The sequence below is a fragment of the Morone saxatilis genome, unplaced genomic scaffold (genome assembly GCF_004916995.1).
Source record: "Morone saxatilis isolate NCDOM2014 unplaced genomic scaffold, NCSU_SB_2.0 Contig9, whole genome shotgun sequence".
NCBI lineage: Eukaryota > Metazoa > Chordata > Actinopteri > Moronidae > Morone > Morone saxatilis.
Window position 1 is genome coordinate 14,129,687 of NW_023340268.1, and position 27,303 is coordinate 14,156,989.

General features: G+C 41.9%; 1 protein-coding gene across 1 annotated transcript in view; it reads right to left on the minus strand.

The window, feature by feature from the left end:
- The window catches only part of LOC118342873 (calcium-binding mitochondrial carrier protein Aralar2), a 46,433-nt gene that overhangs the window by 8,865 nt on the left and 10,265 nt on the right, over nucleotides 1–27,303 (minus strand). The window contains exons 5-14 of the mRNA XM_035681545.1: nucleotides 26,838–26,977; nucleotides 21,659–21,805; nucleotides 19,464–19,602; nucleotides 14,780–14,873; nucleotides 13,581–13,665; nucleotides 11,274–11,358; nucleotides 9,499–9,657; nucleotides 7,107–7,159; nucleotides 6,521–6,601; nucleotides 1,743–1,883 (exon numbers count right to left, since the gene is read on the minus strand). Coding sequence (XP_035537438.1) covers nucleotides 1,743–1,883; nucleotides 6,521–6,601; nucleotides 7,107–7,159; nucleotides 9,499–9,657; nucleotides 11,274–11,358; nucleotides 13,581–13,665; nucleotides 14,780–14,873; nucleotides 19,464–19,602; nucleotides 21,659–21,805; nucleotides 26,838–26,977 — 1,124 coding nt within the window. The remainder of the gene's footprint in view (nucleotides 1–1,742; nucleotides 1,884–6,520; nucleotides 6,602–7,106; nucleotides 7,160–9,498; nucleotides 9,658–11,273; nucleotides 11,359–13,580; nucleotides 13,666–14,779; nucleotides 14,874–19,463; nucleotides 19,603–21,658; nucleotides 21,806–26,837; nucleotides 26,978–27,303) is intronic.

The following is a 27,303-nucleotide window of genomic DNA, read 5'->3' on the forward strand; positions in this document are numbered from 1 at the left end:
CACACAGACACACACACACTTCAACATAGTCATAAATTAGGGCAGGTAGACAGAGACAAGCAGAGGCTCCACTGTCTATTACAGGCTTGTTAACAGAACCGAAAGGTTTACATGGAAGTTGTCTGTGCTGACAGGTGATCACATCAGCAGACACAGAAAGAAAACCACACAGACAAACATGGGAAGCACAGAGCAATAAGTAAATAATGTAGTAAATAATCAGCAGACTATCAAAAGTTATGTCCGGTCTAAGGAAGTCTGGATCTTCATTGAAAAATAGTTTACTACTTGGAACAAGTGCCATCATCTTACTTGCAAATTAATACAACCGCAGGTATGAGATTGACATTTTCACAGTTGATTGTGTTTACAGTTGAAGCAGAATCTCCCCTGCCAAGCTCCATTAGGACTTATTTATGTAATTTAATTAGACATGCTCTGCTTCACCCTGAGGGCTAATGTCCTCATCTAGCCAGTTAAGCTGCTAACGTTAGCGGTAGCCACAGCTCGCTCATTGATTGCCACTAGCTCTTCTATCTGACTGGTAGCATCCAAAATAAAACACTATGAAAGTGTGTGCGCCTCATTGGTATAAACTGATTGATGATAGAAGTCCTAATATTTATAAGAATAATGATTATGAAAATATAGAAAATATACTTTAAAACACACCAACGCAACAATATTTTCATATTAGCCCCTTAGTACACTATAATCTTTTATGCTTGCTTTACAATGTTGGGTGCCTAATATCATACAACTCTAATATGTTCAAACAGTACACTGTAATTTTTAGCCCCGCGCCATTGAAAAATATCAATTATGGCAATTAAGGTTAAATACAGCTTTTAGTATAAATTGTGTATTTTCTTGTTCTTGAACAGAAGAGCACATGGTATTGTTTTGTATTTAAATGATAGCTGATGTGGGGTAAGGTAATATGTATAGTTGTACAATAGTTAATAGAAAAATCACATATGATTTAGTCATAGCAGAAATAATGGATCGTTTGGGAATTGTGAGGCTGATGAAAATACAATAGAAATGGATACTGGACTTCTGGCAATAATTTGCCAATTAATCTCGCTAGCGACAAATCTTACTTGAATTCAGCGTTACATAAAATATGTCTTTACCTCTCATTTAAAGATAAATGTGATTAAATTGGAAATCTGTTGAATGATTATGTCTACTTTCCAAGAGTTCTATCATCAAAGTAGTCCATGTCTAATATCCTCTTACCGATATATTGTAGTGGATTGATTTTTAACAGCTCAGGGTTCATTTCTTCAGCCTATTCAGAAGCATAACTTGATTGTTTCAAAATGAACATTGTAACCAATTCACTTCTGGGAAAGACATTAATGTGCTACATCCTTACATAGAAGGTATGCAATTTTACTGTAGAGAGGAATGGAAGGAAAGTACATTTTGTGCAGCTATAAATTTCTGGAATTATGTAACTGTACTCACTGAGCCTGGGAGAAAATATCAGAGAGGACTGAGAATATTGTGCTTTCAGTACAGTACATTCCTATTGAGTCTGTAGCATCCTAGTTAGCTGCTTCGTAGGAAATCCTAATTTCTTGTGTGAAAAAAAGTCTTATATTTCAAGAGGAGAAGTTGTATGATGTTGGAGAAATGCATCTTAACTACATCAGCTGCACATGGGCCTTTATTGTCCAGTTGCATTGTGTGTAATGATCTACACATGCACCTCTGACCGCAATGACGTTTCTCACCTTGTAAAGTCCAAAGAAGCCTAGGTCCCTGATGACAGACAGGGCACTGACCCGTGGCCCTGTGGTGATCTCTCCCGCCACCTGCAGACGGATCTTTACAATCTCCAGAGGGTTGGTGAAGATCACCTGGGAGCCACCAGCCTGGAGGGACAGAAAGGCAAAGAGAAATCGATACAGTGAACTTCAAGAAGAGAGAAATGGATTGGTCTTAAATATAACGGCTGTCTGTCTATGTCTAATATGAGATTTCGAGTGTCCACTAAAGACAAAGTGGTCACTTAACACCACGCACTGATTGAGAATATAATAATATAATACAATCAAGACTGAAAAATGTAACTACAATCTTGCTCGTGCGCAATTGCAGAAAGTGATGCCTCAGCAACCAGCTGCAAAACAAACATGTGAAAGGAGGAGAGTACAGGAGAGTACCGGGAAATCCAGCTGATGCAGTCGAGTCTGTCAGCTGTTTGTCTTCATCACACAGACCCTGCGGGGACTCTGACTTCTCTTTTTCTCCCTAACCTCTCACTTCACACCATTCTCCAAACCTGTACTTGTGAAGGGAGGGCAACAATACTGCAGCAAGTTGGGACTGGTCTCTGTGCCTTTCAGGTCGGCAGGGCTTTTAAGTGTAAGAGGTAGCTGCTGTGGTGGAGCTGCGGCAAGACAAATGGTTAACTGTGTCTAGTCAGGGAACATGACCGCATTTCCAGAGTGCTTCTTGATACTGAGAAATGTTTACGCCGTATTTAGAAAGTGGGCTTTTTCTGACTTCTGTGTCTTCCATTTTCCCTTTTCCTTGAATTGTTTCTGTCACTCTCTTCCTTTCAGTCTCTTTTCCAGTATTGTCTCTCTCCCCTTTCTTGCTTTGACCTCCTCTCAAACGATCTCTCTCATCTTCTCTAATATTGTCTCCCTCTCGCTACGGTTGCCAGTGGTTACTGTAGCTACACGCAAAAGGGCGGCACATCGCAATTAGATAGCAATCGGTTGCCATGGCGCCGTTTCTGTCTTAAATAGGCCTAGTCTGTTTGTTGTTGTTTCTCTTCTTGTCTCCCCCTCCTTCGTTCGCTTCGTTATGAATGATGGATTGTGCTTGTCGCCTCTTGCCTTACGGGAAAGCATGAAGCTCCAATCTGCAACATGAGCTTTTTTTTTGTGCTAAATGTTCCTCAGTTTTAAGTGTTACCATATATTGCCTAAGAGAAGAGAGGGAGGAGGGAGAGACAGAGATCATAATAGTCTCATTGAAGGTGTGTGCAGCAGCTTTTTAAATAAGTATAGTAGGCTACAGCTTCCCTTCCAGACCCAATGAGAGGCTGTGAATAGCAGGAGGGCTGCTGCTCTGAAGCTGCTACATCTCACAGCTAACTCTTTATGACTTGTTTTATGGAAATAACCTAGTTGATTACATGCTGGCTAATAGCGCGAGCATTAAGAGGCTATTGGCTCCGGCCCCTAGCAGTGTTGGCTGCTTCAATTGGATACTAATGAGACTGGAGATGGAGGAGATTGAGATGTTGTTTATTCAAGGAGAGTAAACAACAACATTGTTCAGAGAGACGAGCTGACAATTAGACCTGACAACATGAGATAAAAGGAAAGACAATGCGGAGCTTTCGGGCGTGATTCGCTATCCCACATTCCTACTTAAATGTGGAAAATCACTCAAAAAACTCTGAACACCCTGGACAGAGGGGGGAGATGAATAGGAAAGAGAGAATCGGACAAATAAACAGAGTGAGCTAATGAGAGAGAGAAGGATGGTGAGACAGAAACAGAGAGAGAGGAGTAGTCAAAACAAGAGAAGTGAGGGAAGGTCGAGGTGGAGGCAGAGAGGTTGAGGGTGGTGATTATGGAGTGACAGCGTCGGCGGCTCTCTCATGATTCCCAGGTAATTACAAGGCAAGGTGATCCTTAGAAACCTGGGACGTCAGCACCTTATGCACGCATCACAGCTCCTGGCTACGTGTGTGCTGCAGAGAGAGCTTAGTAAAGTTTGAGGAAGCCCCCACCCCCGTCCTACCCCAACCACTGACTTATGTTCATACAACAGATTAGCAGCCACTGAAAACATTAGCCGCTATCCATAAATAACAATCACACTTTCATTTGTACTTAACACTCTTCATGCTACATGTGCAGGTCTATGGGTGTGTGTGTATTAGATTCTCTGATAATGTTTTCATAACTCACATCAGGCCTGAGTAAGAAACCCATTACAAAACCCAACCATGCAAACTGTGATACATTCACAGTGAATGCGAACAAAGTATTACTGTATTTTGTCTCTCAGTCTTAGCCCGCTCCTCCTCTCAGCAATGACCCAGTAACTATTTTGTGTAACTTAAGTCCTAAAATGCAGGCCAGTAACTGCCAGATAAGCATCCAGCCAGCTCAGTCAACGGAGCATGCCATTCTTACCAAATAATCATTAGGAACTGGCAACCCGCACTGGAGCTTAATGGTGCTGAGCCACAGGGTTTAGAGAGGGAGAAAGGAGGGAGCAAGAGGAGGAGGTGAAGAGAGGAAAAGGGTAGGTGAGAAGAGGAAAGGAACATATTTCAGCGGGATAGGAAAAGCAAGAAAACATGAGGTAAAACGGCACATTAGAGGAGATAAAGAGGTTGCCTGGAGATAAGTTTAGGATGCAGAAAGTGAACATAAAACATGACCATTCATCTGTTCTCTCCATCTTTTTGTCTCTTACTTTATAGACTGTGGACCTGAGGCTGACACTGTGGTCCAAACCAACACTTTCACAGCTACCAAATGATATAAACAGATTTCATGTGCTGTGGCTGGAGCCTCACTAAAAAAAGGGTTCAGGAGTGTTCGACTTCTCTGTGTGTGTGTGTGTGTGTGTGTGTAAGATAAAGTGGCAGGCAGAGTGCAGTGCCAGCACTAACACCGGGGCCTCAGCCAGGATGAAAGGAGCTGTCACGACGGCTCACAGAGGAAAAGAGGAAAAATCCATCCGTCCTCGCTCGTCTCCTCTACATTTATCCTCTCCTCTCCCCATGCATCTGTTATGGTTCTGCTTCTCAATCCATATGGGTTGTATAAAAAGGGCAACCGCTACTTTTCACACCCAGTACAGTGTAGAACATTTCTTCAGTACATTTGCTTTCCTGTAGTTACTATACTTTTTTTTTTTCCGTTTCTGTCAAAATCGCTATCCAAAACTGAATGCTACATTTAAGTTACAGCAAATGTAGCGTGATAAAACATTTCTTAAACATATTCCTAGAACTAATCAGGTCAATTGAATGTGCCTGAGTGGAGCTAAACCCATAATGACTTGTGTATCCTGAAATACTTTGCTTTAGTGATCAGCATCAAAAGAGGGTTGAGTGAAAGACCTTCTTTCATTTGCTCGGGCTAAAGCTGCCGGCCTTGGTGGACTCACAGTGTGTGTGTGTGTGTGTGTGTTGGGGGTAGACTGTGACAGCTCAGTGATCAAAACCTATGATGGGAGGGGAGCAGGTAACAGACTGGTGGTGGTGGTGGTGGGGGGGGGTCTCAGGTAGCAGCCGCTGTCAATCTCGTCCCCGTAAGTGTGTATGGGGGTGTCCGTGCACCAGTATGCTCTTCTGTTTGTCATGTATGCACACACTCCTGCGAGCGTGAACACTATGCACGTTTGCGCTTTCATGTGTGATGGTTCCACGTTCCATCAACAAACAGTGACTTCTGGCGTCCAAACAGGTCCGTGTCTGTCTGCTCAACTGTCAGAAGGGGCGGCACCCAGAAAACAGGTAAACATAGTTAAGAGATGTATGCTGCCTTAGTACTGTATACACTGTCTGTGCACTGTACAGCATCATTTCAGCACAGTGCACTCTGAGGAGGCAGGATGATGAGAGAGGCTCCATGTTTCGGCTTTTATGGAAAAAAAAGTGAACACTGAAACATGTAATGTTGACTGCACTTGCAAAAAGGCTGAATATTTGTGGCCATATTTACACTGACAACACTCTCAGAACTCAGAGCAGAGATTTGGGACAAGAACTGAGAGGAACCTTTACCTTGGTGAAGAGGTGGGACTGTTAGGTATGATTAGACACTGTCATTTGATCAAGAAACATTCTCAGCACTGCTGTTTCAGTCGTTTAGAATTCAGGTATAGAACCAGACACCATAATTACATACTGTATAGTCTAGTGTCTGGTATGGTTTACTTTCAAATATAAAAATCCCCCTGTAATAAATACTGAAATTAACCAAATGCTTTTGACAAAGTGATTTAAAAACATTTCGGCATTGTCATATCTTGGTGAATTAAGTTTATTGTGTTTTCTTTTTTTGCAGTTACCTTTTTTTAAAAACATGTAGAACACATTTTTTTGGAGCTTTTTGCCTTCATTTGACAGAAACAGCTGAAGTGAGATAGAAAAGGGGAGCGGGAGTGGGGATGACGCAGCAAAGGGCCATGGGCTGAGATTGAACTCGAGTCACTGCTGTAAGGACTCAACCTTAGTTTACCATGTGAGCTACCGGCTTTCAGCTTACGCTTACGAAAACTTACGCTTTCAGGCCAAGCTCGCTGATGCTGTATGCAGTCATAATGTACATTTGTCAGTCACAATGTTCTTATTATCATGATATGACATGATTTTTACCACAATGCACTGCCCTAAATGAATAAACTGTTGGGTCTTTGTTAAAGTTGTTAGGATGAAATTAAATAAATGTAACACTCAATGGTGTTAAATCCAGGTCCAGGTTGTTACCACTGACCTAGGTCTCATTACGAAATGCAACAGTTGACTTACACATCCACCGGCCAGGATCTCAGCGGGCAGCGGGACTGTGCCATCTCTCTGCCGGGTCTTTCCTCGCACAAAGTCATTCACCTGTAAACACAAAGGTTATAACATCAGGCAAAGACCAAGAATTTCTAAAGCTGGTATGATGGAACACGATATGAATATACAGTCAATATTCAGTGTATGTTTTATGTAGGACCAGTAAATGTAGAAAGTTAATAGAATACATATTAATGCTATGCCTTGCTACTGACAATGTTTTGTTGTTTTAATTCACAACTGGAATTCATAACTTTACATCTGTGGCATGCAGCATTAATCAGCAAATATTTACAATACGACAACAGTAATGCTGCTGTTTGTATAACAAATATTAAGTGCTGTAAATATATATACATATTTGTTTATTAAGAGGCCTGATTGACAGTTAACAGATGCAGGAATACAGGAAGGTAGATTATCTATTTGTATATTATTATGCAGCATCACATAATGGACTGAAAAAGACTGAAGCGATGGAAGAACGTTGTGGATCTCTGTCTGTGTGAGTGTGCATGCATGCGTCTATGCACTTTCTAACACAGTGACTTACTGTGAGCTTTATGGCTTTCTCGGGTGCCACACCCAGTAGCTGTGGTACAAGACCTATCATTAGAAAACGACGAGATGATTAGAAAAAAAAAGCGTGCTGTGGTACCCCTACTCACTCACACACATACACATATATGCATATACATATCCCACTTCCACACACTCCACATGATGTGTGGCTTCCCGCTGCATGCGTCCGACCCTGCAAGATCCCCCAGACGCTAATGAAATCTATTGATGTGGAGTGTGGGGACATCAGAGTAGCAACAAGAGAGAGAGAGAGAGAGGAAGAAAGGGGTAAAGAGAGGATGAAGAGAGGAGCTGCTTCCCAGAATAGGAAAAAAGGGCAGAGTATAAAACAAACCAACCAAAAGTTTATGCAGACCTCAATTACAACCCAGAGCAGGATAAAAATAAACAAAATAATCACAACAGAGCACAATGAAACTTGGCCCCCTACCCAGCCCCAAGGCAAGAACCACACACACACACACACATACACCACACACACCAACCACACGCACACAGTTCCTCAAAGAAACACAGTTAATCTACAGTAGTTTGTGTGTAACGAGGCCACACACACGCACACACATAATCATATACTCAATTTGGAACTTGGCAAAACGGCCTTGACCTCATAAAAAAAAAGCAAAACCCAAATCATTTTTGAAATATTTTTTCCAAATGTTGACATATGTGCATACAATATATATGCATACACACAAAAGAAGGACATAGGAAAATACAATAATAATTTATTTTGGTAAAATCACGTTTCTCTCGTGCTGTTTTGATTATGAGAGATCAAACTAAATTAGTAATTTTGCCAATTTTGCAATGCTGATTCCACATTCTTCACTCAACAGATTTTCCCGAGGTTTTCAGTGAAGGCACTTTCAACTTATATTATGTAACTAGAATTTGGTTGTCAGAATAGCTGTCTGGCCATCTATCTGGAGCCAGACCTGTCTGTCTCTGTGTCTGTGAAGCCATTCCACTCTTGATGTTCTTTGTGTTTCCCACAGAAATTCAAGCATTCAAGTTTCGTCTCAGGAGCCCAGTGCTGTCAATCAAAATCATGGCATTTTAAAAAGGCCCCCGCCACCGTTCCAGGGGACCTTTTTTTCAATCTGACCCTAACAATACCGACACAGACACCCTAACCTCTGTTTCTGAAGACAGGGCAGGTAGTCATTAGGGATGTCGTGCCCTGATATGTGCGTACCTGCATGCGCAAGAAGTCGGCTGCATGTTCGTGTGTGCATGCCTTCATACCTGCGCGACTGCTCAGTGTCTGTGTATGTGTTTCTATGAGTGTGGTAGTACAGACATGCGACATCACCACATCGTGACACAGGCCTAAAAGGTATGTGGCCTTGCGTGTGACGTTCATTGTCCTGCTCTGAAAGTCCCCAGCCAGCCGGTAATCACTTCAAAGGAGACAGGTCAACAGAGAGGTGAACTCACACCGCCCTCCGTCCACCCTACACTTTTCTTCTTCTCTCGTCTCCTCTTCCTTCTCTTCCCTTTTATTGTCCCTACTACTCGCTTCCTATTTCTTGTCTCGACCCTTTTTTCCCCTCCAAAACCTTTTTTTTTGTGTATTTGACTGTCAATGAGTTGTTTTTCCTGAAAACTGTCTGTAAACACAAATTTGTCCAGTTTATTTCAGTTCTGACTTAATAACATGTATGTTAACGCTACGTTGGTACATTGCTCTCTGGCACTACCATGGTAACCACCATGAAGTTGGAAATACTGTTGTTCAACTGTTTTCTACTTGTGAAAAGAAAGATCTAGAAAGCTGAGTAAACTGGCTGTATTAGAAAATGTATCATTCAGGTTAGGCATTCAATAAGGTGGAACTTTATCGCAAGTGGGAGCAATATCATGCTTATATGGATAGGGGTTAATAGGGTTGGATCGTCATAAGGCCAATACAACTTAAAGAACTGACTTTGACTTACCATTACTACTACATACTGTTTTTTTTTACTTTTTCTGTAGTTCATTTTATATTCTTAGTTATTTTGATTATTTTGTATGCATTTGCGTAAAGTATTGCCACTTCTCGTCGGACACGCCTATTTATTTTATTCATCCATTTACTGTTTTATATGGCTACACCTATACATGCAGTTTAATTGTCTTTTGTTTGTTCAGGTCTATTGTTGTCATCAGTTTCTGAAACTCAAATAAAATATAAAGGAAAATATAAAAGACCAACACATATTATAAGCTATAATCAATGCAGGATAAGTCCTCAAAGATAGTATAAACTTCAGCTGTACAGTTTAGAAACACTTATTTGCAGAACTAACGCTATGTAGATATTTGACAGTACACATTTAAAAATGTTGAGGTTGAAATTTGTATTCATACATACTGACCTCGGTAAAGGCCAAAGAAGCCCTCGTAGCGCACCACCTTCTTGAAGCAGTCGAAGCTGCTCTTGTACATGAGCTCTCCCACCAGGGAGCCACTGCTCCTCTGGTTTTGCATACGTGTCTTCACCAGATCAATGGGGTACACTGCTGTAGCACCCACAGCTACAGAGAATTAAAAAAAAAGGTTATTTAGATACCGGTCACATATTATGAGGGTAGTGTTTGTTTATTTCAATACACATATTCACTTAAGTAGTTTAGTGTTATGACCAAGGCACCACTGTCCTTCCCTTTTCTTAACCAGCATCTGCATCCCACTCTATGCCCACAGTACATTTTGTGTTTTGCAAGTGAAGAAAACAGTATTAAAAACGTTTCAAAGCACCGAAAAGATAGATGAGACGAAGTATAGAGAAGATAGTGTTGTTAGGGTCATATGATATTGAGTGGTCTAGGCATGTCTTAAGAGTCACGTACAAATATTCTGGTTTGACTTAAAAACTGTAGTGCCTTAATCTTAATGAATCTAACAAGATTTTTTTAATTTATTGGTATATTTTAGCTAGGCAGTTTATACAGATTAGGTAATGTTAGGAAAATTCTCTCACTCCAAAAGCGGAAAAAGCTCAAAAAAGCCTGACAATAACATTACCTACTGTTTATTATTCTCTCCTCCATCTCTATGACATTATGTCAAACCATTCTCTCTTTATTTCTGTCACTGCTGTTGTGAAATTCTTCTTTTTACTCTTTAGAAACATTTGTGTGGATGAAACAAATCTCACAACCACACACCCTCTCATGAACAGGGGGCATTCATCAGGTTGAAACCAGCAATTTATGAAAAGCACAAGATTGTGCCGTTAAGACAGTTTGGCAATGCAAAGTGGAGCTCTCGTACGAAGAAACCTCACAGAAAGAAGTCAGAGAAGGAATATGAATAATCAACTGCAAACAAAATTCCATTCACCTCCATTATATTGTGATGGAAACCTAAACTACCTGCTTTGTTAAAGAGAGATAGGTAAGACAGGAGATAGATGAGAAAATATGTCTTTGTAATTCGGCTAAACTGACCCTTTAAGAGGAAGAAGAGGAAAAGGCGGAGGAGGAAGGGGAAGTCTGTGGGGGTAATGTTAAGACGTTGAAGTGTTTTGAGTCCCAGTGTCTTCGGCCCGTCAGACGGACACAAACAAAAAGAACCGACCCAAGGCGACAGACTTAATTAGAGAGAGGCCGAGAGAGAAGAAGGGATGGCAGACCCATACCTCCTTATTAAGCTGTCTCCCTTGGGATAGAAGGAGGAGGAGAAGGGAGGCATGAAGGAAGGGAGGAGGAGGAGGAGTAGAAAAACAGTGGGGAGTCTGAAGCCAAACACAAGGCCCAGGCACCACCCTTCACCCCCACCCTCATCCCCCTCTTCTGATCGCTCACACAGGTACAAAAGAATCCACACAGGAGGGGTTTCCCATGGCACGCACAGACAGCCATAGACAGGACAGAGCGAGACAGAGGGATGGTAAAGAGCGGGAAACAGATAGAGAAAGAAGGAGATTGAGAGAGAACTCTTTAAGCAGGGGAGCGACCGTTGCTCTTGTAAGCTAGGGAAAGGGCAATAGAGGGGCCATTGTCCTCTCTCTCTGTCTCTCTCTCTCTCTCTCTCTCTCTCATCCTTTTCTTATGAGGACAGCAGAAGGTGGGGGGCAGGTAGGCACGCAAGCAGGTAGGTGGGTGGTGGAGTGAAGGTATGCAGGGAGCCAATGGGGCGTGACTCTTACCCCCTGCCACTGAGCCAAGGGTGAACCTGTAGCCCGATTCTGCCACCTGGACGAGGATGGGGCGGGAGCCGTCACTGCCCAACTGCTGCTCACAGAGTGGGAAAGAGACAGTAAAGAGATTAGTGCAGAAGTGGAACACAAAGAACGTTTCAGACACTTTAATACTGTTTCTCCCATCAAACATTACATGCCACACAACTAATGCCACCACCCTGCAAGCTCAATTACAAGTTATTTTATCAAGCATTGGTCACACCTATATAGTGTTTGACAGCAAGCACTAATTTCATGATAGACATTGGTATACCGTATAGTGGTGATTTAATAAAACTATACTGTAACGAAAGTGGGAGTGGGAATATAGGAGTAGTTGTTTGGACTATGAAAATGGTATTTTTACTTGAAAAACAAATAATGAATTATCAAATTTGTTTATTGTTTTGATTTATTTTTCTTTTGATAGACTAATCAGCTAAATGACTAATATTACAGCAGTAAGTACAATAAAAAGTGATCAGGTAGTTAGTAGTTCAACTTATCAGTTAGTAAACATTGAAAGTAGAAGCTACTGTTAATGAAATTTCAAACTTTGAGTTCGGGTTAGAAATACAGAATTATTAAGCTTATAGGTTTTGAAATTAACAACTGTTGCATAAATTGTTGTTATTAACGACTAATATCTACTGCTGTTTCATTGCACTGAGCTGATAAAGCAACTTTTTGTAACTGTTCTATGCTGTCTGACTAGTATAATTGTTAAACATTGTATAATATATAATTATATGTCCCAAAGTTAATTTACGATGTAATTACACTTTGATGTTTTGACATTTCTTAGACCATTTGTCAAATAAATCTGGAGTAAGTGATCTTATTACACCGTTGTGGTCATCACCATGCTATGCAAAGAGCAGAAGTGTGTTAGTAGCATTAGCCACACAGTAACATTAGCCACACTCCCTCCTCCACCTGAGGTACCTGTTGCCTTGTCTGGTCTGCCCAGCCCTGGCCTCTCGACCCTGGGGAGAGGGGGGGGGGTGGAGTGTTGTAAGTATGTATGTATGTGTGTGGGTGTGTGTGTGTGAGGGGGATGGGAGTCTCTAGAACAGGTCCACCTGTCAGAGTGAACTCCCCCCCCCCCCCAAACTCTACAATTTATCCCCAGAGCTTTCTTCCTGCCCAATTTTGTCCTTCCACTTCTACCATCCTCCTCAGCTCTGTCTCTAAAACTTGGCAATACTAACTGTCAGGATGTTTGAGGGAGAAAGAAGGAACAAGTTAACAGGATATAAAGAGAGAAAAAGCGAACCGACAAACATGTAGAGAAATAAGAGAGAGGGAGAGAGAAAAGTAGATCAAAAAAGGATATGGAGAGAACTAGCAAAAGATGAGAGAGAGCTCCAGCTAGCTGGCGGCCAGCCCCCGAGGCCAAACCACAAGGGCCTAAAGTGGCTCATTGTGGTGGGACTGGCGTCTGTGTAGTGCTGGGCCCCTTTGCTTTCTCCCCTTTGGCCCCCGCCTGCTCCAATATGGCCTGGCCAAGCCTTAACTGTAGCACTGTAACCCACCAGGCAGCACAACTCTGACCAAACAGCTCGGGAAAGAAAACAATCCTCTGCTCATCTGTCTGGCTGTCCATACATCCTTTTTCCTCTTCTTCATTACAAATTGCTCTTGTTTGCTGCTGCAAAGTCTCTTCACATCTATTATTTGCAACTTGAAGCATGATTGAGGTTCATCAGAGCTTGAGGATGGGTCTGCTTGTCTTTATTTCCCTGGATTTGTGAGTTTTGCGTGTATGTTTTTTTAAGACATCAACCACATGTCAGGGAGAGGTCTAGTGGTGTTTTCTCTCAAGAGAGCCTCTTTAAGTTTACTGTAAGTCTGTGATGGGAAGTTACTTGGACACAACTTGGTTTGAACCTTGGTATGAACTTTTGAAAATGAGCAGGGCTGACGAGTTTTGGCCAACTGGCATTTGGGGGCAAACTTTCCACTTTATATCTGACAAAACGTGTTTGGATCTGTGTCTCCTGTCTTTTGTTTTTCTTTCACTCAAACACAAGTCTAAAACTACTTCTCAATGAATGAATGGTGTAATTCATGCTAAAATTAAAAATCAAACAGATGCTTTTGTTTGGGGGGTTAATTACTTGTGAACAGGAGATATCATTATCCTTAATTATATTAAAAATATTAAGTAATCTGCATGGTGACATCTAGCCCTAGAGAATGTACTGAGATGAGAAAGAGCTTCCAGTGTGGAAGAGGAAACCAAACACATCAACAAGTCTTCATAATCTGTACCTGTCTCTGGACCTCAGCCAAGTTGTAGGGCAGGGCGCCTTCCTCCAGTGGAGCGATGTTCTCAATGTCCACTAAACCAACACGTCTGATGAAGAGAGAGAATGGAGAGAGTGAGAAGTAACTTTCAACTGTTGTAAAAACTCTCAGAGGATTATAATATTTAATCAATGCATCACCGAGTCTGTGACCAGCCTGACCACTCTGTCAGGCTGAAGTTACCGAAAGTTTACGGAAACTTTGCCATTGTTCCATGTCAAAATCTAAAAATCCAGACCTGTGCTTGGAATGATTGAGTAAGACAACCAACGTATAGGAACTGACTCCCACTCCTTTATCCCTTCATCCAAATACAACAAAGATGTTAAACCTTTGGATGTAAATCTACTGCCTTTCTGAGTATTTCCATTGCATCTTTATGACGGACCCAGATTTCCCAGGCTAAGAGAACGGGGAACGCCAAATCCTCCCCCCCACCCACACCCGTCTCCTCTGAATATTGGGGCTATTATCTCCCGCATCTCCAATCAAGGGGAGTGGAGAGGGCTATTAAAGTATCCCATTGCCCAGAAATAATAATCAGGTGGTGTCTCAGGCCGGGGTTAGGAATTATGAGTGCACTGGTCGGGCCGCGAGGCAGACGCAAAGGAAGTGGGGGAATGTGAGACGCATACAGTTGTTGTGTGCCACGGATCATAGGGACTGGAGTTGCCCTTTTTTTAAGATAAATGCGAGTTTGGATTGGTTTTGGACTGAAAAAGGATTCTCTGGCACTGATGTAGTCATGTCTTGATTCTTTTGATCCTGTGCAGAGACGTTTGAGAGGGAAGAAAGCGCTCGTCTCTCTGAGGTATTGACCCTGGGGCTAAAGGTGCGCTTTGTAGGACAAGTGTGGTATAGACTTACTCTGCACAACTCCTTGACTAACTGATGCTATTCCTCCATTACTGCCTATTTGCCTGTTCTCAGTGAAACACGCAATGAATGCCTATACATGCCATCACATCCACCACATCACCAGTGATTATTTCCTCAGAGATCATATTATCTACCCCAAGACTACAATGAATATAGAAAAGCAAAAGTCACAATATCAGTATCAAAAGACTGTCATAATATCCAAATTAAGGTATTAAATCAAAATCATTTTTGAAGCTTCAGGGATGTTTGTTTGCCTGTGTGTGTGCTTGTGGCTGTCTTACCCACGGGGGTCTGACAGGTCAGCCAGCTGAAAGAGGATGTCGACTTCCATGGGTGTCACCTGGCCAAACCTCTGAGCTGCAACAATGAATTCCTCTACAAAGAAAGAGAGATCACACCTTATGATACAAACCAAAATTTAGAAATATGCCATTAATGTCTCAATTGCAAATCTACCCATTTTCCATGTGCCTATCAGTGTCCAGGTCATAGTGGCAGCAAACTCAGCAACAGTCAAAACATTTTCCTCTTTGGCCACATCCTCTAGCTCGACCTGAGGGATCCCAAGGTATTCCAAAGCCAGATGGGATATATATAATTCCTCCAATGTGCTTTGGGTGTGGGGACCTCCACTGCAATCCGCAATCTCCAAACTCCTTCTGGATGTCTGAGCTCTCAGATACAAACTCAAAACTCATGACCACTGGTACAGGAACGTAGATTGTAACTCGAGAGCCCGGCTTTCAGGCCCAGTTCTCTTGGCACCATGGGAGTACAAGGGTACAACTTCCACAAGACTGTAGACGGGGCACCAATCTGGCTCCATTTACCCTCACTTACATCCTTATATCTCAAACTCCTTAACTCCAGGCAGCAACTCTCTCTTAACTCAAAGCGGAGAATTGGTCTATTTCAAGCCTAAAATTATGACGTTCTGACAAGGATCCTAACAGCTGCAGAGTTGGCTGCAAACTGCCCCAGTGCACACTGGAGGCCATCAGCAAAGAAAAATGCCATTGGGATGTCACCAAACTGAATACTCTCTAACAGAATAAGTGAAGAGGAACCCAAAGCCCACCAAGAACATGTCTGAGGAGACACAACTCTCAGTGCGGTTATAAAAGGACTGGGTGGCTTTGATCAGCAGCCCTTGTACCGTATTTTGTGCAAGCAGTTTTTATGCAAGGGTGAATAGCTGGTTCCAAAACCAGGATAGGATATGCATTGCTCCTGCAAAATCCAAGGCTTAGTAAATGGTGATTTTATAATTCCATCCAAAAAAACATGACACTTCATTCATCCACTTCAGTTGGTTTGTCAGGGCTTTGGTATAAAGCAGCAAAGCAAATTTGGCCTTGAGTAAATGAAAATGTTTTAATTTCATTGTTTTAATGTTCACTTTGTCATGATATATTTTCATTACTGTGTGATATTTTACACACTGCCACTGCAACATGAAAATAAGTCAAAATATGTAGTACTGAGCTGAATGAATCACCTACAGCCACAATCTGTTATCACAAACAAGAGCTATTTCCTGTGACTGACAGTTGTGACTGACATCCCTTTTATTCTTTTATTAACCGTTCACGATACTGCATCATAGACTCAGTATCATCAATTGATATTATGTTACATACAATGCACCAGCATAATATGATAAAGTGTGCATTCACACGTTTACTGATATTAACATTTACAGTTAGATGCATTGTTTGCTCATTACACAATTCAATATTTTTCATTTCCATGTTCCCAAAACCTACCATATATATATATCAGTCAGTCATTTTCTGTGTTTCCCAGAACAACTTTTGACAACTCAGAAACAGATTTGCTACTTTTAATCTACAGTGAGCATTTTTTATCTGTATTCAAACAGATGCATCATGCAAGTTGAGAAACTGCATTTCATTGTGCACTTCACTCCTGTCACTGAAGAGGAACACAAACATTAAGGAATGAGATTGATAAATTGGCCCTGGCATACAGGACTTAATGCCAGCACAAGTTTTAAATGTTGCGCTATTTTACGATATTCCCCTAAAGCTCTGTCACTCACACCAGTTACCTTCTGTGACAGGGTTGTAACTTACAAGAGAGAAGTGTCAAAGCATGTTAAATTCATCATAAAAAAATAGAATAGAAAATATGGCCACGGAGAGTTATGGACTTCAAGAGTTCTTCTGAGGCAGCCGTAACTTGAGACCTGCTCTATTGTTGGCGGAATAAAGAACAGGTTGACTGTAGGCTGGCTTACAGTGGAGGAGTCAGCATTGTTTGACCCGCTTTATTCAAAGAGCAGCAGGCTGGGGTTGTGACAAAGTCGTCCTACACTGGAGCCATTCACCCCACTGAGGCTCAGCTTACCCCTGAGGCATGCTCTCTTTCTCTCTCTCTCACACCACACACAGCACACACACACACACACACACACATATCCATGGGTACATGCAGGTAATGCTGACAAGCATGTGAGAGAGCATACATACACAAGAATAAACTCTCTCTTTCTCTCTCACTCACACACACGCAGACATACTCAGACATAGACAGAGTTCTGTCTGGGGAGATCACAGATCACAATGCTGATAACCTGTTTACCTATAGCCTGTAGTCATCACTACACACATGCACACATACACACATGACTGACCTCTATACACATTTTATAATTACCTGCCTCTCTGTGAAGTGATCTAGTCCATAGAGTATTAAAATGATAAGTATAGCTGGACATAGCTGCTGACATTTTCGGACCAACACTTACTGACACAACTTAGACTAAGAGCATTTAAACAGCTAAATATCACAGAGTTATTAAAATTAAACTCTTCCTACCATGCTTTGTTCAGGCAATTGGTGCTCTGTTGTTAATGAGTGCCTAATGGAGGGCTGTTCAAAGTATTATAATAATAATTGTTATTTATACAGCAATTTTGAAAACAATTACAAAGTGCATTACAAATGGTTTAAAAAAAGAGAAGAACTTAAAAAAAATAACTTTAACAGCAGTCTACAGCCATGCCAGCAGATCTGTGCGGCCGTACTTAGAGACAGCTGTGCTTTGACCTCAATGCTAATGTCAGCGTGCTAACATTTTCCCAATGTCAATGCTAACATGCTGTATGTTACGTGATGCACTGAACACAAAGTACAGCTGGGGCTGAATTGAATGTTAATATATTTGCAGGTATTTGGACATGACACTAGATGGGACCATCAAAGTTTTTATCCTGAGAAAATAGGAATGTTTCACAGAATTTTAAAGGAATCTTTTCAATAGTCAGTCAGTCAGGGGATCACCAAAGTCAATAGGCTTCATCCACAGGGGACCCCAAATTTCTGTACAGAATTTTATGGTAATCCATTCTATATCTATTGAGATATTTCAGTCTGGACCAAAGTAGTGGACAGACTGGCCGACATCACGATGCCTAAAAACATGATCACTGCTATTTACGTTTTAGAACAATCATTGGTGTCGTTCCCAAAGAAAGAACTAAACTGGCTCATATATCATCAGTTCTGGTGCTCTCTAGTACAGATGCATTTACAGTAATATGTGTTAACACATATACTTCATCAACACACACCTGATGCACATGTTCACAGTCATGATTTTAAAAGGTGTGTTCTGTAAAGGTTTTCTGTGCACGTACGCACACAAACACTCGTGTACACTCCCTTTTGTGTAGGCGTTAAGCTCTGTAATGGCATCCCCAAGGCAAAACAGTGGCCTTGCTGCACATACGGAATCAATCAGGATTATTACACATGTGTGCACACTTGGCTGTGTTAATGTATCTGAGTGCTTGTGTGTATGTGAGAAATGTTTGAAATGGTGCGTTACAAAACGTTATGCACGCACTCGATACGTGCGGGTGTGTGTACAGTATGTGTTTGTCGGCCAGCCCCGCCAGTAGTACATGGAGCCGAGCACTTGCAGTCCCCAGGGAGGCCTTAATGACTCGGGGAGTGGAGGGTGGATGGGTGGTGGCTGTGGAGGTCTGGCTGGCTACGGGCCACCGTGGGTCGAGCCAAACCCTGCCTTGGTGTACCCATGGTGGGAACAGCCTGGGGAGCGTACGGGCTCTTGGTCTGGGTCGGCTATGGTCCACACCCCTGATAAGGCTTCAGATAGCATCATAAGGCTACACTATAGGCCCTGGGCCATGGGGAGAGAGGTCAGAATGGTTTCTTAAAGACGACTAAAGCAGGAGAGAGGGAAGCAGAAAGAAAGAGACGAAAAAAGGGAAAGAGAAAGGGAAAGCAAACTAGGCTTGCTGCCAAGTACTAAGGAAAGGAATGAGAGACAGCAAGTGGGGCAAGCTAGTGAGACAGATAAGGATTGAAAGAAACTAACCATGGGAGACAGAAAGACAGAGAAAATGTCTGAAAAAGACAAAAGCTGATCAATCAATAGATAAAAATACCTTGTAGCTTCACATTTTTGCTCATTAAATGGTTTTAATTATCTAACATGCACTGAATCTACATACCTCATCCTCAAAAAAGTACGTGATTTTGACAAAAGCAAGGGTTCCTCATTTTTGCCTGTGTTTTAAAGAATTAAAAATCTCATTATACACCAAAAACACCCCAGGACAAATAAAGCAGTCCTCAGATCAGTGCCAGGATGTCTAATAGACAAGACAAGCTCCATCAGGGATTGTGGGTATGGAGTACGTGTGCTGGGTCGGATCCAGGATGCCCATTTAAATGCCACCGGGAAGGAAGAAAACCAAACAAAAACAAGTTTCCACCCTCCCCTTAACACATACACATACAGTGCATCCTCTCATTTGTTTTGTGAGTGTGTGTCCTGTATGCTGTCCGTCTTATTGCACTGCAGGTAGAGAACATCAGTGCATAAGTGCATACGTATAAATGTTGCGTTCTGACTGCCTGTGTTTGTTGTTTGTTCTTGAGTTTTCATGGGGGGATTTTTTTCTCCCGAGGTACCTTTGGTGACTTCCACATCTCGGCGGTGGCCAGCCAGGGTGCTGTAGATCTTTCTGATCAGCTCCATGTTGTTGAGAAGCGAATTGAAGCCGTTGAAGTATGAGAAGCTGACCTGGTGAGACGTGCTGCCACCCGCAACCTGGGCAAGGACGGAGACACGTATTTTAACATGCAATAAAGTCTGATGATACACAAACACAATCACACTACACTCCAAACTGAGTAAATGCTTGAGAGGTGAGTGTAGAAGTAATGATTATGTGTACGTCCCCACAGAAGAAACGTGCTAAAACATCACGTGAGGAGAAAATCTTGACAAACACCAGTGGTTAATCATCAACGCTCCTCTTTACCATCGCTCCAAGGGGAGAAGTAAACCTGTTTCAACCATTTCTTTTTCCATCACACAACGAACAGTCTGAGGGAGTTTAATTAACTTTCTTTATGAGGTGGGGGAAGTGGTAAAAGAACAGAAAATAGAAAAAAGGTAAAGGATTAAAAATAGACGCTGGGCTCTTGAGGACATTCCAGACTGTACACAAACTGTTTTATGTTAACCAGAATCCCATCTTTATTAAATCAGGCTCTCGGAGCTCCTAGAGGAGCAGCTCTAACTGCTGTCTGTTTAGAAATGTGTCTTCAAGTACATAAGTTCATAAATGTTGCCTGTTTTGGGTAGCTTAAGCCAGAGTATCAGATGAGCCTCGAGGCTTTGCAGCTCTTAACAGTGTTGAGGGATGAGGCAATAGAAAATGTAGAGCTTCCTTTCACTAGATGGCACTGTTTGCTTTACAGACGCATTCAGGGAGGTTGCTTACAGCTCACTGTGTTTGCAACAAGCGGTGGAAGCTCTGGCTTGGGTGAAACTGCCCTAACAGAGAGACACTTTTGTATCTGTTAATATCTATGAGCCTATAGACATGGATCTTCCCACCATTTAAAACAAAGTCTTTCACAGAAGGCGAGAGGAGAACGATATCTGGGTGAAAGTGTGGTGCTAATCATTTGCCATGTTTGGTGAGTGAATAAAAGTTTGATGTTTCACTGTTTGTGTTCCGGCATTACACTGCCTTTAATGTGTCGGTGGTGTTTATGGGGTTTTTGATATATGTGTGTGTGTGTGTTTGTGTATGTGAGAGTTTACTAACAGCACACCAAGATGTCTGGTCGGTGAGGTAAACACAGCGGAGAAAATGACAGAGTCTACAAGGTGTTTATGAAATGGGGCAAGACATGGACACAGACACAAGACGCACACACGCGCAACAAAAACACTGACACACATAAAGGAAAGACAAGTAACAAAAAAGACAAACATCTCAGAGTTCAAAACAAATAGAGTACACGCGCACAGCTGCTTGCACACAAACACACAGGCAAAGATGATGGACTGTAAAGCTCCAGTCGCCATCTATCTCTGTCTCTATCTTCCCATTCAGCTGGCCTGCTTGGCTTTGACACTGCCAGAGAGGTTAGACTTAATGACATGTTGGGAGAGAGACAGAGACACAGGGGAGGGAGAAAGAGAGAGAGGGGTGGTTGAGAGAGAGAGGGGGGGAGAAAAAAATGAAGGGAAAGAAGGAGAGAGAGGATGGATAAGAGGTGAAAAAAGTAAAGGAGAAGAAAGAACGAGGGATGGACAGCTGGAAGGGAAAGAGAAAAGCCACAGTGTTTGGTTGTGGGGGTGTGAGAGAAAGAAGCGAACACAGGGAGGAGAAAAGACGAGAAAGAAGAGGTGAGACGGAAGAAAACAGCCTTGCCTTTAACTCTTTTATGGAGAATGGAGTAATGTTAGGTTGCTAGCCTTCTTAGCTGGCATTAGCAACTGAATCAGTATAAAGTATATATACGTAGGGGCGCTCCTCCATTTCTTACATTTCAAAGCGTGCATCTTTTTACATTTGAGCATACACAGATTTTGTTAAACACATATACATTAAAGAATCACAACACTGCTAATACATAATGAATATAGATGTACATTTACCTGTACAGTGATAGACAATGCAGCTAAGATGTGAATTATGGTAATCAAATTATCATTTTTTACAACAATTTCTTCATAACATATAATGACAAAGCATCGTAACTCCCAGGTGACAGATCTCACTATTTTTTCCCAGCCTCGCTTTGGCTCTTGTGGTCGACAATAAAACAAGTAGAGGAGAGAAGCTCAGAGCCAAACAAAAACCCACCGCCACGAGGCATTCCTCCACGAAGGGTGTGAGCATGTGCGGCCGGATGGTGACCATGATGTCCCTGAAGTCCAGGGCTGACACAGAGCCGCTGTGGGCTTGGTCCCGCTGGATGAAAGCCTGCCGCGCATGTTCCAGCTGCATCTCCTATGGAAGGGAGAGGAGAGAAGAAAGGAGGGAAGTTTAGGTGTTAGATTATATAGTAAATGCATATTATTGTGCACATATGTGGGTCATACACCTCTTTAAGTTGCCTTCATAAGTTAAAATCCACATAAACTCACTCATATAAACACGTATGCATAAAATCACTGCATTTGCTTTGATGGGCCCCCTGGTGCCGTCTCCCCCTCTCAGTTACGGGGGGAGCCAGCGTTTGGCCAGGCTTTTTACTCTCGTCTCCTCTCCCAATAGCGGCTTGCCCACTGTGAGGCGTCGCTTGGGCTTTTCACACCCTCCCCAAATCCCCATTAAACCCACTTGAGGGAGAAACATACAAACACACACACACACACAGGCGTGCACACACAGGCAAGTCGGCTAATCACCCAACTGCTCACTTTGTCTCTCTTCTTGTGCACACGTACACACAAAAGGTCCACAGGGACAAGAGCAGGCTGTGGTGGGGACAGATCCCACAAGGCCTTTGAAATTAGCAGCCATTATCGGTACCTGCAACCACAAGTCTACAGAGAGGGGCTGTAAACAAACCGCTGCCACCGATGCTTCCTCTGTCTTACAACAAGAAACTCGGTTAGAGCCCAAGACAGGGATATCAGAACAATAATAGTCCACAAAGAGTCATTGTGAACAGCTACAGGCTTGAGGACAGCGAGCTTAACTAGTTGGTTTGGCTGTTGACTCACTTGCAGTGTATCATGGCCTTGTGGAAAAATCTTTAGAGGACGAGGAAGAGGTTTCTCACATAATGGTGACACAATACCAAGAGCCTAAATGACCAATTCAAGCTTACTTACTTTTAAGTCCATATCAACAAACATTCATGCAAGACTTTTTAAGAGCTTTTCTGAAATTCTCTTATTAAATTTCCCACATACACTTAGAGCTGAAACAATTTGTCAATTATTGGATTGACAGAAATTAATCAACAATTAAAAATGAATGATCAATTATTCTTAATTCACTGTTTCCTGCTGTTCCAGGTTCTGTGATAGTAAACTGAATATCTTTGGGTTTTGGACTGTTGGTTGGGTGAAGCAAGCAATTGGAATATGTCAACTTGAAGGTTTAGATATTGTGACAAGCATTTTTCACTATTTTCTGATGTTCTATAAACCAAACGATAATACGAAATACAAAATAATCATCAGATTAATTGATAATGAAAATAATCATCAGTTGTAGCCCTACATGCATGCAGTACAAGACTATATCTGAGTCTATTTAAAAAGTTCAACTTATTTATAAAGTTAATTTATTACACACATAATCCCATAAATATCCTAAAACAAACAAAAGAAAATCTGATAGGAACACATAAAAAGAACAAAAATATGTCAAAATTTTGTGTGTACGTACAATCATGTCAGGGAAAACATTTTTAAATGACGTCTCTTAAAGCAAGTACTGGCTAGTAGTTTTAGTACAATACGTAACATAGCAATTCAGTTCAAAATACATGATTATCAATTTGTCCAAGAAGAATGGACATTCTTTTTGAAGCCACACGCGTCGGACAAAAAATGCTGAAGGGGGACTGATTAAATCTTGAACATGCATGGCATTATTCAACTGATTGATTCAGATGTTATTGTTATAAATGGAACTCAAAAAAGTGGTATTACAACAACAAAAAACCCTATGAGGCTATGACTTATTGTTGTGTTGAATTTGAGTGATATTTCACTGACAGCATAACTGATCGAACTCTAAATTTGCGGCGCCCAAGAGAAACGACTGGGGAAGAGTGACATTTACACAAAGCTGAGTGGAGACCGGAGGGGAGTAAGAATAGACATTGTAACAAAAGAGCCAGATTTGCAAAAACAGCAAATGTAGCAGCCATGTGTCAGTATCACCTATGAGCACAGCAGGGGCTCCGGAGAGTGTATAAGTGAAAGGAAGGCAAGGAAACGAAGACAGATTGACACACGTAAACACTCCCAAAGTAAATAAGGTGAGATATTTTGGTGTCAGCATCTTGAGTGTCGTGACTCACTTCTCCGGTCGGTTGTGAGTAGGTCAAAACACTTTGGTGTGAAATAAACTGGGAAAGAGGGAAGGGAGGAGGAGAGTTTTAAAGTCAAAACAAAAACTGAAAGTGAAGAAGATAATGTTTTGCATGCATGAGTGTGCACATGTGCAAAAATAAGAGCAAGCGTTTATCTGTGCGTTTGTGTCCATCTAAAAAGAAATTAGATCCTGTTTCTCTGGACAAAAGTCTAAAAAAGCCACACACGCCAACCACACAGCAACAAAACAACTGTGGTCCAAGGGATGGAGCAGTTTATAGTCTCAACCTCTTAAAACCTTAACTTGTTGCAACTGTATGAGTGTTGCAGGGACATGGTTTTTATTTGGGAGGGGAGTGAGGGAGGTAGGAGACATAAAGCTGGGGGCTTAAGACAGCCAACAACCGCCGAGGCATTTGCAGTCGCTTTAATTGTCCTTGGAGGAGAATAAAAATACATGAAAAGCCACCTCTGTTTGTTTTCAACGGCTGTGATTTCCCCCCTCTCCTCTCTTCAAAACTTAAACAATAGATATGAGTGGAGCTGGATTGTTCCTCTCTTTTCCCAATCTCTGCTTCTCATCAGCACAGGGCTAAAACTATTACAAGGAGAAGCTTAAGCACAACTGCTATTTACATGTGTGCCAGTGAGCCCTCTACACAGTGATGTTAAGGGCTGCCCACTCATTCTTGGGAGAGTCAAACATATAATTGGGACTTAAATCAGAGAAATGCCAACAATTCACTTTTTTTTGAGAGCTTAGGGAAGACGTGGGACATGTGGTGTCCCCTTCGTGTAATTCAAGCCCTTTACTTGCCAGGGATTTATAATATGTGCTACTATGTGCCACTATTTGCCACTTCTCTGGACATCGGTAATACCATTGCCAGAGACAACACCACACTGACAGTGCGAGCTGAGCCTTGGCCGGCGTCCACGCGTGAGACGGGAAAAATGCATGTAATTGGTGAGAATCTCTGGCTTCCATCAAGACAGTAATTGGCCAGAGAGAGCCCTTGTGAGAAATATGCGGTGCAAACGTTTTCCCTGATAATCCCATCTTGTGAGCATCTGGCAGTGGCGTGGTTACAATGGCAGAAAAACACAATAAACACATGCATGTATGGCAGGAAGAGGGGTAAATAAAGGATGGGAACATTCTTGGAGGGGCGGGGGGGCTCGGTGGTAGGGAATTATAAAAATAATAAAAACAAATATTTAGAAGATAGTGTGTGTGTGTGTGTGTGTGTGTGTGTAAGAGTGTGTGCTGGTTTTCATAATTTTTTTAGCTGCGCAGTGTACTTTTGTTTCTGGCTGACATTTACGAATGATCTGTCTGTTAATAAAAATATCATAACAACGCTGGGTAGTAGTGCAATCACAAAGTATGTAGTAATTGCACGGGTTTAAATTCTGATTCAGGAAATGTTGTGCCTATCCTAATTGCCCTGTCATCAATCACTGAAGCAGCTGATAACACACTGTAACTGCCAATATCTGAATTTTACTTGTACCTCACTACTATAATTGCAGTTAGTAACACACCATCGCAGAGATATTAATGTGTCTTATTCTTTCATAACACTTTCATGAAACCTACAATAGCTTTAGACCTCTCAAGTGAAAATATTTATAATACTGATAATATTTTTATTTAATGCATATCAGTAGACCAGTGAAACAAGTGCTAAAGGATGAAATGCAGGGCAGTATTTGCAGCACTTAAAATACATTTGCTGTTGAACATCCCTTACCCTTACCTACACAGCGAGGCATCTTACAATAACACAGAATTCACTTTCCCTTTTCATTTATTAAGGCATGAATCAAAAGCTATGAGAAATGATCAAATACAGAGAGTGTAAGCAGGAAATGTGCATTTCATATTGAGCAATGAGTGCGGCTGGCTGCTGGCCTGCTGCAGTGAGGAGCTGGAAACCACTGAGTGACTGACTGGGAGAGAAACGGGCACGCTGTCAATGCAAAAGTACAGCGTCCACTGGCCACAACGCCACAGACTTGCACTCATGCACACACGCACACATACACACGGACAAAAACAAGCACAAACACAGACATAAACACGGTGGACAAAGCCTGCACGCCACTGTGCACACATACAGTAAAGCAGATAAGGAAGATAAACCCACACACATAGAACCATGCATATGTGTATACACACACACATACAGTATGTTCAAACATATGCACACACACAAGGACGCACGCACATATAACAATGTCCCAATATCCATGCGCTGCTGCCCACTGTATGTAAGCCATCTGGTCTAAGTTAAGTGTAATATAAAAAGCTCATTCAGATACATGGTGAGTGTGGATGCAAACTTGGCACAACTTAGGCCTCTCTCCCACCCCCTCCACCACCTCTCCCTGCTTAGGCCTGATTTAAGTCTAGACATCATATTGGAAAATGGCTCACACACCACAAATACACTAGGAATATTCCAGCTATACTATTTATGGAGGTAGAACTGCGTCTCTACCTGCTTCAGAGTTGGTGGAGTGGAGTAATGCTAGGTGTACGTCAGCTAATGGAAAACAAATGCAGAAAATGTCCCAAATATATAACCTCAGTGTTTCATTAATGACTAATCTGCTCAATATGGAGGGCTGTGTTTGAGAGGGAAAGGAACAGCGAAAACCTGCGTGCATTTGCATTGCGCACACATTCGTCCGACCGAGCTTAGATAAGTATCTGACAATAGAGTTACATGACAGAATTATCGGAACAGCCTGTAAACAATATGTGAGAACAAGGTAGAGGGTAGAGGCACATAATGGGTTGATAAGGTTTTAATGACTGTCATTGATGGTCAACTGGATGATGGAAATAGAAACAATTAGACTTTACTTAGAGAGATCAACAAAAAGCGCCAAAAACAGGAAGACAAGGAGGAAAAACAAAGACAATGGGGGAAAATGGCATGTGTGAGATGAGGGGAGCAGGTGATCTGCACAAAACCTACCAGGAGAAACTGGGTGAATTCTCCATAGCTGAGCTGTTTGTCCCTCTGTGTGCCAAAGTGCAGCCGTATGAACTCAGAGTCCCAGTTAAAGGGGATGTGCTGGTGGATGGTGGTCTGGTTGAAGACCTGCTTCACATCCTCTGCAACGGAGACAAAAAAAAAAAGATGCTTTAATTATGACTGAATGATGACAAGTTGCTGTTGACAGCCTAATAACAAGATGCAACAACTCAATACAGAAGTGTACCACAAGCAATGCCTGCAGTGGTGGAGGAAGTATTTTATATAGTAAAAACACAAAAGAGTAATAAAAAATAACAAGTCCTGCATTCAAAAAATTGACACAAGCAATTTTAGTAGTAACTTTTGTAAAATGTATGAAAGTAAATGCATTTGTTATGCAGACAAACAGCTCATGTGATTATTATTTATCAGATCAGATTATTGTTACTTATGCATTAATGTG